Source organism: Myiozetetes cayanensis, unplaced genomic scaffold (assembly GCF_022539395.1).
Source record: "Myiozetetes cayanensis isolate MyiCay16 unplaced genomic scaffold, myiCay2020 scf22, whole genome shotgun sequence".
Classification (NCBI taxonomy): domain Eukaryota; kingdom Metazoa; phylum Chordata; class Aves; order Passeriformes; family Tyrannidae; genus Myiozetetes; species Myiozetetes cayanensis.
The window spans coordinates 7496551-7509075 of NW_026087434.1; the positions used below are offsets into that span (position 1 = coordinate 7496551).

At 50.6% G+C, this 12525-nt stretch overlaps 1 protein-coding gene across 1 annotated transcript in view; it reads left to right on the plus strand.

Moving 5' to 3' along the window:
- MGAT5B (alpha-1,6-mannosylglycoprotein 6-beta-N-acetylglucosaminyltransferase B) overlaps positions 1-12525 on the plus strand; it is a 62700-nt gene that overhangs the window by 38548 nt on the left and 11627 nt on the right. The window contains exons 9-11 of the mRNA XM_050319470.1: positions 8691-8822; positions 9707-9840; positions 10533-10663. Of these exons, the coding sequence (XP_050175427.1) occupies positions 8691-8822; positions 9707-9840; positions 10533-10663 (397 nt within the window). The remainder of the gene's footprint in view (positions 1-8690; positions 8823-9706; positions 9841-10532; positions 10664-12525) is intronic.

Below are 12525 nucleotides of genomic sequence, written 5' to 3' on the forward strand. Positions count from 1 at the left end.
CCTCTCGCCCATCATTCCCCAGGGATGCTCTCTGTGGGGCTGGTGGCCCTGTGGCTGCAGGATGCAGGTGTCCTGCAGTGGCTGGCTCTTCCCACTGTACATGGCTGCACTCAACCCCCATGGCTTTGCTGGTGTTGTTTGAGCAGTGACTGTGCTCTCTTCCTTCCTTCCTTCCTTTCTTCCTTTTTTTCCCTCCCTCCCTTCCTGCTCTGCCACAAGGCAAGCAGCTGGTGTGGCTGCCAAATAGAACCTGCATCCCTTGCAGGGGGGTGGCAGCCCCCAGGGAGTTCCTCCTCAGGAGGTACTGGGGCTGCCTTGGGGACCTGCAGGGGAATTTGCTGCTGCTGGAAGCACTTCCCACAGAGGGATGGTCTTTTTGTGATGTGGGACATGGGGCGATGCAGGGTGAGAGTCTCCAAGAGGGACCAATATTAGATGGAAAAAGTAAGAGGGAGAAGCGAACTACGTGCCACGTTCCTCTCTGCTGATGCAGTTTTATTACCAGGCTGACATTGCTGCCTCCTGTAGCCTCACAAGGTTTTCTTGTCATCCTGAGTGGAGGGCAAGTGCCAGAGAAAATGCAAATTAGATGGGTTATAAGTCAAGAAGAGCCTGAAGCTGCCTCAGGGACTGGCCAGGCTCTGGGACATGCTAAGCCAGCATCGGCCACATAATGAACCGTGCTGAAAAGGGAGTGATAAGACCGAACAATCCTGAAGAAAAAAACAGCAAAAAAGAAACCCAACCCAGCCCCTGTGGCACTCAGAATTAATGAATGGAATTAGCTCCCGACTAATTAACTCAAAAAAATAATCCTGGTCTTAATGCAAGAGGCAGCAGCTCCTCAAAGAGGCGTGCCCGCATCACAGCGATGTGCGAGGTGTGCTGAGCTCAGCTGAGGTGCTAAAATAATACCCATGCACTCAGGGATGAAAGAAGTTAATGGCTGGGAGGGTTGTGTTGTTGTTGCATGGCTCTTGTTTGTGTTTTTTTAATGAAGAGCCTCGTGGTGGTTGTTGAAGGAGGGGAAGGAGCTGGTGAGTCTTACAGGGGGTTTTGCAGCATCCAGTTCCCTCTGTGAGCGACTGGAGAGCTGCGTTGCTGCCTGTAGTATTTTGCCTCTCTCAGAAGTGTGGGAGCTTCAACGTCAGTTGGCAGCGATGAGATCTCTTCTGACGTGGGTTTGGATGTGTCCCCTGGGATGCCTGGGAACGGCAGCTCTGTCTCTTCCCCTTTGTAGCTGAGATGGGAAGTGAGTGAGCTGGGCTAGGACTCCATGTTTCACCCTTCTCTGTGTCCCAGTGATAGAAACTATCCCCACCTCCCCAAGAGCGTGTCCTGTGCCTGGCTTTGATGACATTTTAAATGCTGGACACCCATGCTAAGTGCCCACTTTCATGTTGATGGGGCTGGGGCCAGTGGAGGCAGGACCTGAGGCTGTAGCCATGTCCCCTCTGTCACTTTGAAGACTGGGCCCAGCACTCACTGGGACCCTCCTGCAGCCCACCAAGAGATGGGTTAATGTGGGTGTCAGAAGCGGGGCAGAGGTACTGCCCAAGGGGAGGACTGAGTGGTTCCAGCAATCCTGCTCAGTGCCTGCAGATCTCTCAGCAACATCCCTGCTCTCAGGCTGGTGGCTCTAAGGAGTGTTGGGAAAAGCTTTTGCCTGACCAGGAGCGAGTGGGAGGCTTAGCAGAACATGTGTAATTAATCCTGAGTCATGCTAATAGTTAATCTTGGGCCCTTTGTTAAAGCCCAGAGGGGACTTTACCTGTAGCCTCAGCTTTTGGCAGAGCTTATTTGATGCTCAAGTGGCTGGGGTTTTGCCTTGCTGTAGACTGGGGCTGAATTTGTCCTCTCCCATCCCAGGTGTCTCTTGCTGAGCTTGTAGCAGCGCAGGCACCAGTACTGGGATGGGCTCAGGGATATTTTGCTCCAGCAGTGTGAAATGTTGAATCCACTTTCTGTGTATTTTTCCTTTGGCAACTCCTGATCCTTTCATGGCTGGGAGCTGTAACTGCTCCTGCCCAGCACAGCCTTCACTGGCTCTCATAAATTATTCAGCATGGATTAACCTCTCTGCTGGTTTGTTTTTTCGTCTGTTCAAATTTCTGAGCTGATTTTTTCTGTGAGTATTGATCATTGGCAAGGGATGGCTGGAAGGTTTTGCCTGCATACACTTCAGCCAGTGGTTATCTGAGAGCTGTTCATTATTAGCATCTGTATTGATTGCAATGCAGCAGTGCCTGGAGGGGGTGGTCAGGACTGGGTCTGGAATGCTGGAGATTGGGCAGATGAGGAGGAGAAATAAGACCCTGGTCAAAAAAACTGGTGATGGAGGGCTGGGGATGAGAACAGGCTGTGAGCGTGACTGGGCCTTAAAGATCTGTGAATTCTCCTATGTCCTACCTGGGGCTAATTTTTCTCCTGTAGCTGAACTAAGTTCAGGTATTTATCCTCTTTTGCATTTCTCAGTGAATTTATGAGGTGCTTCTGATGCATCCTGAGAGGCAAGGGGTGAAACACAGGGTTATCTGGTCCCTTCCAACCCAAACCGTTCTGTGACTCTGCGTGCAGCTCCCTGGGAGGAAAGCAAACCGTTGAGGTGGAACAGGGAGCCAGGAGCTGTTTTCCATCTGAGATTTGTGCTGGGTTGGGAGCCAGCAGCATTTTGAGTCCTGTCTTGAAGCAGGGAGGGAAGAAACATCCGGAATCTGAATGCAAACACTTTATTCTTGCTGAAGACACGTTGTCTTGTGTTGGTAGCTCAGAAGTGCTTGCAGGGAGGTGAGAATCCAGGCCGGCGTTCGTGTGTGCTGCTTGGTAGGGGTGGAGTGGGAAGTGCCTGAAAGCCCTGAGCTGGGTTGATAATGAGGCAGCTCATGAGTAGATGTTGGAAAATTACAAGCAGCACTTTGGAGCAATGGCTGTGCCAGCACAAAAGCCGCAGTAAGCCGAGGCTTCTCCTCTGGAGCACCCATGCTGTGGGGTCAGGCATGAAGCATGTGCTCAGCCTTTGTCCCCAGGAGAGGGGGCACCACAGGCAGTGCTGGGGCCTCTGGCTCTTACTCCCATCCTTAGGTCATGGCAGTGGACATCTTAGCATCTGCAGCTGCTTTTGTGGGGCTGAAGGAGAGGCTTGGGGAGACAGGGCTGTGGTGCTGCTGAAACCACGGGAGTGCTGATCTCAATGACGCTGAAAGGTGCTCTTTGCAACGGTCCCCTTGAAATTAACTGCTCATAAGGCAGGACAGAAAGTCGAAGAAAATGGGATTTGATGCCTCGTGGGGTCAGAGCTTTACAAAGCGTTCCCGGAGCTTAATTGCTCCTGTGTCGAGTTCTGGGCTCGTAACACCTTCCCTGGCAAGGCACTTGATTTTCAGCACATGCTTTTATCCTGTGCTGGCAGCCCTTCCCTACCCAGCAGTAGGTGTGGCCAGTGTGTGGCTTGGGTGACGAGCCACCCTCCCTGTGCTGGGGTGATGTGTCTGGGCTGCATCAGGACTGGCCCCACGGTGGTACCAGCTCAGCTCCCGCTGCCACCCCTGCGCCTGGCACACGGTTAGAGCTCCCATTTTCCTGCGCTCTCCACGCTCACCGAGGTGTGTTCATGCTGCAGAAAGAGCCATTCAGATGGAAACACAGTGTCCAGGCAAATACATTTCTAATTATTTCCTGGCAGATAAAAGCCATCTTTCTGTCTTGCATCTGTTCGCATGAAAACCTGCGCCGTGCCCAGGCTCCCGGTCTCACCTCCCCTCGCCAGCTGGCAAACACAGCCCTGCTGTTGTGTGGGAGAGACAGGAATTGCTTGTGGAAACAGCCAGAAGTGACCAGTTGCGTGTGATCCTGGTGGAGCTGCATGGCATGGCTGTGGGATTCATCAGCTCTGCACCAGTGGGCAGGAACCTTCAGCCTTTAGAGCAGCATCAGGTGCTCCTGGTACTTGAGAGCGAGTGTTTCTGGAAGCTGATGGGGCTACTGGGTTGTTCTTTTTCTGGCCAGGCATTGACGTTCTTGCTGTGTAAGGGCTGTTGTGGGCTTTGGAAAGGCTGGGTTTTTGGTTACTGGGCTCAGGGGGAGCTGAAGATGATGCTCATGATTGTGGGTACTTGACAGCTGCAAACCCTTGCAAAGACAGGGATGATGAAGACTGAACCAAGAGGTTACATGGGCTCTGGACACAACACTGTGTGTCTGAGCTTCCTTGGCTTCTCCACTCTGTAATTTAATCAGGACACACTTCTAGCAGATGTATCTGGTGGGCTGGAAGGGACCTTGAAGCTCATCTCGTTCCACCCTCCTGCCTTGGGCAGGGACACCTTCCTCTAGACCAGGTTGCCCCCAGCCCAATCCAACCTGTCCTTGACACTTCCAGGGATGGGGCAGCCACAGCTTCTCTGGGAAACTTGTGCCAGTGCCTCACCACCCTCACAGGGAAGAATTTCTTCCTGTTTTTTAGCTCTGAAGCAGCTGGGACAGCAGGAAACAGCCTGTCTGTCGCAAGGTCTGCTCAGGCGCCACGAGCATCTGACTGTTCAGTTTCTGCTGCTCTCTGAAGGAGCCCAAGTGTTTATTTCTCCTTTTCTGGGAAGTTTCTTCATTATTTGCTGAATCTCTGACCAGGAAAAAAAAAAAAAGTTTGCTCTGGCACCCTCCTGTGCATCTCCAGGCCTTGGAAATAAAGAAATGGATTTGTGAACTACCCCCCCACCACCACCAAGATGGGTAGGGCTGTGTCATACAAGATCAATGATGGGCCAGAGAAACAGTCCAGACACACCTTGCAAAGGTGAAACCATTGCAGGTGCCTTAAAAATCATGCTGAAATTGCTTGAAAATCCTTGCTTCTAGCAAGTGTTCGTTCTATCAGGGGGAAGAGCTGGGAGCAGAGGGCAGGCAGTAGGATGTTCATCTTGTGGGCTTAGATTTGCGCTTTAAATTGGTTGTGATGGGATTGTCACAGACTCCCCTGAGCTGCTCAGGCTCAGCTCTGGCACCTTTCACCCCTGGATAACAGCCCTCTGTGCTTGCTGGGCTCTTGCAGACATGGAGAAGGTGAGTGAGCAGCGAGGGCAGGAGCTCTCCTCCATTCCCCCCGTCTGCCTTGCTGATGGCAGCAGATGTGGGCAGAGGAGATGCAATTAAATATAATAGAGGATATTGGCCCAGGCTGCCAGGAGATGCCCACGAGATCCATTTAGTGCTGGACTTAGCAGCACCAGGAGTGATAAAGTGAAAGAAACGTTGGGTTAATTTGAAAATAGGTCAATGGGATGTAAAGATAACCCCGCAGTCATCTGATTTCTGAGCGCCTGCACCGCGCCCGGGGAGGGAACAGTCCCCTGGTTTGATTAAAGTCCCTATAAGAGGAAAATAGCAGGACAAGAAGCTGCTGTAGATTTATTCTGGAGTAGGCACAGCTGGTGGAGGCAGCTGGCAGAGAGGCGAGCTCGGCTCTTGCATCCACTGGATTGAAGCCGCTTTGGCTGTGCCTGCCCAAAGAGGAGCGATGAGCTAATCCGGGATGTCGGGATGGGACAAGCCACTGGATCACCATCTGGGGCTCTGGAGGTGCTGAGCCGTGGCCTGAGCTGGTCACCACGCTTGGCTGGTCTGGGAGGGGAGGTTTCTCCAGGAGCTGGGATCAAGTGACTTCCAAAACAGGTCTCTGGGCTGCGCCGGCTGAGGAAGCGGCATTCGCGCTCATCAATTTTATTTGCGTAATTTCAAGCGCCATTAATAGTACATGGCACGAGGAAAAATCAGGGAAATTGCACTCCAACCATGAGTGAAATTGGGTTTAGTAGAAAATTAGTTGACTTAACTGGCAAATGATGAAAGCTTGAATAAAAAATGTTTAAATAAGGAGGAAGGGGAAAAAAAAAATCCCCCCCTGCCATCTCAGAGGTGCAGCCTGGATTTGCATGACTGGAATATTAAAATCAGTGGTTATGAAGTGTTTAGGGAGGATAAGAGGGGTAAATGGAGAGATGCTCTGCTCAGAGACACTGGTCCTGCTCTTAGAGCTATTCCTGCCACACAGCCATGGCACTGGGAGTGTAAATGGATGTGGCAAGTCCTGAGCACCTGGAGAAGGGATGTGTTGCAGATTGCAGTGATGAAAGGAGCTGGGGGAGCCAGACCTGCTCCACCTAATTGGTGGAAAGTTTTTTGGAGGCTTCAGAATTAGTTTTGCTAATTGCTTTCTCCCACAGCCCCTCATCAAGCTTGGTTAGGGCTTTCTTAAATTAGAGATTATTTTGTAATGCAGTGGCTCATGTGACATGTACCAGCTGGAGGATGGGGTATGCTGCAAGGAAAATGTAATGGTTTGGGGATTTTCAGTTAAATACAAGGTTTAGACATTGGCTGAGTTGCTTCGGCCACAGTTGCCATGCTGGTGTAAATCACTGTTTGGCTGATGACTGAGGAAAAAGCAGCATGTATGTGAGCAAATCTGATGTTTAGAATTGCATCTCTATAAAATCTTGGGGTGTTTTTACTGGCTTAAAAATTCCCCTTCAGCCTCCCCAGGAGGGTGTCTCCTCGTTGCCCTATTTATCGTAGCGAGGTGGCTGTGGGAGGTGAGAGCCTTTCTATCCCTGCCATCTTCCCAATCAGTCCTGTCGTGTAAAATTGTGCATAAAAGTGACAAAACTGCGACCTGTTCCCCCTGCAGCCGCCCCGGCTGGGCTGCCCTGAGCTGACGCTGATATTCCTTGTGACAAGAGCAATGAAGCAGCTGCAAAAGCAGCTCTTCGTCCTTAATTGAAATGCTGGGGTTTTCCTGGCTTTGTTGTTCCACATTTACGCACTTTCTGTGAGTCATAGTCAGAAGTTTAGGATGACCCTTCACTGGTCTGAGGTTGGGATGGGGCTGGAAGAAGGTGCTGAGCGCTCAAGGGCTTGCAAGCCATGTAGAATCATGGAATAGTCTGAGTTGGAAGGAACTTTTTAAAGGTCTTGTGGTCCAACTCTCTGTAATGAACAGGGACGTTTTCCCTAGATCAGATTCAGAAGAAGAGGGAGATAGAGCCAGGAGCAGACCAAGAGCCCTTCATTAGTATGGCAAACCCACTTCTGGCTCCTTATGACCACTTCTGACGTTGGGGAAGAGTATGAGAGACTGGAGAGCAAATGCTTGTGATAACTGTGTCCCTTGGCTGTTCCCCAGGTGGAAGAGCCATTGATTTCCTCTGGAAGCAGCCATAGGATTGATAGATTAGATGCTGAAGGGCTAGGGAAGGGATGAGGATTTTGTGGAAGTGCTCATCAGAGGATGGACCTTTGGGCTGTGGGTTCATTTGAGCTTCAGCTGAGCAACAAATAAAACCCAAGTAGGGCTGGAAAGAGGATTCTCATGTTCAGAAGGGAAAATGCAGAGAAATTACGAGAAACAGTAAGAGAGGGCATGTAAGAGGGAAGGATTCAAAGCCTGGGAGTTTTAAGACTTGGCCAGAACTTTTATTCTGAAGAGAAGTAAAAATACTTACAGGCGTGGCTGGGATAAATTCCCATCTCCAAATAGGTGCTAGGAGTAAATGAAGAGCCCAGAAGAAAACAAAGACAGACGTCTTGGCAGGCAGGAGTGAAGGGTGAGATTTCACAGTGTCTGAGCTCAAACTTGCAAAATAAAACAGGAATTCCTCAGCCCTGCTGGAAGGACTGAGAATGAAATGGGACAACTGCGTGGTGAGAGTGAGACAGTCTGGGTGGACCAGATCAGCTCAATGGTCTGGTTTTCCATAAGAATGTTGCTGTTGCTTTTTAGGTGTTTGTGTGGTTATGAGGGTGAGGAATTATTGTCTTTAGGGGGAAAAATTACAGAGCATTAAAACTGAAGAGCGAACCATTTGTATTTCTGAACAAACTGGCACTTGGAAATCACAAGTACATGTAACTAGGATTTTTGAGAAACCTGCTGAAGCTGGAAGGAGTCACAGGTTTTTTTCTGAGAAGGAGGAAACATGGTCCAGACAAGCAGATGGGCTGCCAGTCTGACATCAGTGGTACACTTAGTGGAACAGCTTTGGAGAGAGGGATTCATTGGTTCAGAGAGGTAACTGAAAATGGAAGGAGACGCACCATGGGTTTACCAGCCTTGTATCTTGCTGGATAAATCACATCTCACCTTGGCAGTGAGGTAACTGATGGTCTTGATAAAGAGATTGCAATCAATCAGTCGAGTTTATCTGGGTTTTCTTCCACTGGAGGAGGGAAGAGGGGCTGAGTATGGCTGTTGTAAGGAACTGGTAGGGAATTTTAGGCTAAGCTGGGAGCCTTGCAGGCAGAAAGGTGAGAAAGGATGTAGTTTTACAAGTCTGTCACTGATGTGATTGCAATGAAACCAAATGAAATCTGGTGTCTTCAACAAGAGACATCCAAGGGAGTGTGTGTGCTGACTGAGATGGTGGAGAACCCTGTCTGGGATTGCTGTGCAAAAGCCTCACAGTCCACGTGGAGGAACAGGAACTCAGCTGGAGCAGGTGCAAAGATGGGGAGAGACCATAACTCCCCAGATCTTTGGCCCAGGAAATAAAAACTGGGGAGAGGAAAACCATCTGCATCCCCATCCATCAAAGAGGGAGCTGGTTGGTGGCTTCTGTTCAGTGCCTGGCAGGGAAATGAGTGTTTGTGTTTCAGGGCTTTCATGGTGCTGGGCCCTGATCCCTCTTGCTTCTCCTCAGCCACTTAGGGGTGCCTCCAGGACGGGGAAACTGCCCCTTGACCAGTCCTTTGCCTTTCGACCTGATTTACACCGACTACCATGGACTCCAACAGATGAAGCAGCACATGGGGCTCTCCTTTAAGAAATACAGGTAAGCAAAGCCTCTGCCTGCTCTTACTCTCCTTTTCATTAATTAGCAAGCAAAGACTAATGGTAATGACCTCGAGGGATAGCCCTCCCCATCTAAGGAGCCAGACCCTTTGATTTTACCTTTGATTTTTGCCTGGCTGGTGCCTTGCCGTGTCCCCTGCTGCCGTGGCACGAGGCATTCCACTCACTCCAGAGCCTCACGTGTTTAAGGTAAAAACTCATTAAAAGAGACTGAATTGGGAAGACACCAAACCCTGTATGTGCCTGGGAGGTGTGTGTGCTTCCAGTTCCATGCCTGCAGCCAGGGGTGGGCACAGCTCAGAGGGAAGTGTGAGCCTTATGGATTTGTAAGGAGCCCTGTCCATGGCTCCTTCAGCATCAAGACAAATGTCATCATCCCCTGGTACATCACCAGCCAGGAAAATATGCGATTTAATTTAGTGCTGATAGTCCTGCTATTTATTATGGTTTTTCCCCATCTCTTCCACTATCCTACACAATTTTATTAGAGAGAAAAATGACAGGCTGCGTTATTGCTTTTATTATAAATGCATTTGCTCTCGCATTCAGCTTGTTTTGCTCTTCCCTTGCTTGTTGTTCCCCTTCTCTCCTCAGTCTTGTGCTGGTAATGCCTGCCTCAGCATTCCCAGGATATTGGGAAAAGCATTAATAAGTCTTCAGGAGACTCATTGTTCTCACAACTGCCGGGGAGTTGAGAGTCCTGCAAGGCAAAATTGTTCCTTGCAGGAAGGAGCAGGGAGTTGGGAAGGGCTCCTTAGGATGTTCCAGGGTGCAGACAAGGGACAAGCTGCCTGGGGCCACCAGAAGTCCCTGGAAGTGGGACTCTCTCACAGTGAGGTCCCGGGGTCCTGTTTGCTCTGGCAGGTGCCGTGTCCGGGTCATCGACACCTTTGGGACGGAGCCGGCGTACAACCACGAGGAGTACGCGACGCTGCGCGGGTACCGCACCAACTGGGGCTACTGGAACCTCCAGCCCACCCAGTTCATGACCATGTTCCGTGAGTGAGGTGCAGGGGCACGGCGGGGTGGGCTGGGGGGTCTCACAAGTACCCCAGAGGCAGGTCTGACCTCCTCTGGGAGGTGATGCACAGGCAGTGCCGTCCTCCCTGGCTCTGCTTCTGCTTCCTCCCGTCTGCAAGGAGCTCCCAAGTCTGCTTGGCCTCCTCTTGGGCTGCAGAAATGATTCCAGGCTCCTTCCACCATGGTGGGTTGCTGGCTCCAGCACAGTCAGGGCACAGCCAGCAGCTTCCAGCTCCAGGGAGGGGAAGTGCAGGGTGGTTTTGGTTGCAAAGCCTGGTTTGATTTCAGCTGGGATGCTAAAGGTGAGAGGCAGCTCAGTGATCTGGATTTGCCTGTGGCACAGTCAGGAGACGTGCTTGTCTGCAAGGAGCCCAGTGACCCGTTGTCTGCTGAATGAATCAAGTGTTGCTTTTTCCTGGCTGGATAAAGCCCCTTTGGCAGCCTTAAAAATGCCTCACTTTGTAAAGAGCCACCTGAGTGGCTTCTAAAGCCTGGATTTCATGAGCTGCTTGGATGGGCATTCATGCCATTTTTCCTCCCAAGCTCCAGCAAGGCTCTGGAGCCGGGCTCATCCCAGCCCCTGTGCTGCAATGTGGCTGCCTCCTCAACCCTGGGGAGGTCTCAGAATGCATCTGTCCAGCCACGTGTCTTCTCCCCTTGGTGCCCACAGCTCACACCCCTGACAACTCCTTCATGGGCTTCGTGTCAGAGGAGCTCAACCAGACAGAGAGGCAGCTCATCAAGTCCAACAAAGTGAGCAGCATGGCAGTGGTGTACGGGAAGGAGGCCAGCATCTGGAAGGTGGGTGTCCTTGGGATGGTGGGGAGAGCCCAGGCAGGGGTAGCTGTAGGCACGGCTGGGAGGCAGCAGCAGCAGCCTCTGGCTTTTCTCAGTGTGTTTGCAGAGGACAGTCCTTGTCCTGTTCCTGCAGGAGGGTTGTGACACATCCAGTGCCTCTGAGCAAACAGGGAGAGGCTGGTGAGGCGCCATTCCCTGCTCTTTGCTCTGGGCGGTGCTTGCTCCCAGCAGGCTGCTGAGGTTGAGGATTTCATATCAATGATTTTATGTAATTAATTACAACGATTGCCGTTAATTAATTACAATGATTGCTGCGTTATGATGGGGATGGGTTGTCTCTGCTTTCAAGTGCCCAGTGAAAAGGGATTGTGCTCCCTCCATCTGCCCGTGCCTGTAACACCTGGGGGAGAGGGTGGGTGATTGTATGGGGACAGCACCCCCAAAACATCCCCCCTACATCTCCTACAGGGGCTGTGTGTGCTCTCCCCCTGCTTACCCAGAGCCAGCAAGCTGCTTTTCCTTCCAGGGCTTTAGAAAGGAGCTCATTCTCACTGTCTCTTGATTTATTTCTGTTTTTCCCCTTCATGCACTGCCTGGGGCTGCTGCAGTTGCAGGTACTGTACCTCGCCAGCTGCTGCTGGGCTTTACCTCTGCGCTTCTTCTCGGGAGTCGACTTTGCCTTGACGTGGGCTTGGTCCTCTGGAGCTGCCAGGATGGATGTGGGTTGATGCAGTGGGGGCTGTATCTGCTCCCTTTCCCCATCTTTCCTGATTAGCAGCCGCTAATTAGCAGGGATGCTTGTGGTGGGCCAGGATCCAGCCATACTGTCTCCCTAAAAGACCTGCTGAAACGCACTAAATCTCATTTTAGGGGGAACTGTGATATCTTATCTTATTTTTCTACCATTCCCCCGCACTTCCCTATCCAGAAGTTACATTTGAGCTTAGTTAGGTTAATTTAGGAAGGCACTAAAGAGAGTTAAAACCTCAGAACAGACATTTCCCTCCACCCTGGGTGCTACAATCATTTGTTCCTTTTAGTCAGAATTCACAAACAACATCAGTTTCCACAAAACTGCATATTTGGGGTCATTTATTACTATGTGAAGGGGCTGGAGCTGGTTCTTGCTGGTGGTTGGTCCTTGAGGCCAGGCTGCCTGGGCTTTGCTTCACATCTTGTGCCGCCCCATGGAATAAAATAAGGGGACAGAGGGATTTGTCCTTATTTTGAGTGATCTGAGGTCTAGGAAGGCAAAGAACACCTCCATCTTCTGGAGGCATTTACCAACCTTGGACCAAACGCTGTCTTCCAGAGCAGGATGGTTTTGGCATTTAGAAACATTTCATTAAACCTGCCTTTCCTATATTTCTCATTTCCTACCCCTCTGAACTTCTCGCCTCTGGCTTGCAATAGGAGCTGAAGTTTTAATAAAGTGAGAAAGGCTTAGTTTTAGCCTTGGAGAAGTCCAGGGATACATGGCTGAGGGCAGTTCAAGGAAGCTTTAAGGCAACAGATCCAGTTTTCCCAAATTCCCCTTTTATAACTCCTTTTTCCCTCCTGGTCTCTGCTCTTTCGGGGCCCATTGCAGCACTGGAACAAGCTGAAAATGCAGTGTCCAAGGACTGGTCCCTTTGTGGTTTTTTCAAACAGAAGAAGTTCTGCAGTAGAGAAATTGCTAAAAGGAAAGGTTGCTTTGCAGAGCAAAAGGAGGAAAGGCTCCAAAAGAGGAGAATTGATGACCCCCTTAATTTTCCAGGCAGTGAAACAGGATTAAACCTGACCAAGAAAATCCTGGGTACTTGTTACTTGAAATAAGAGGCTATTAGCAAGGTTTGGTCTTTGCAGACTTCCTTCTGAATCCACTG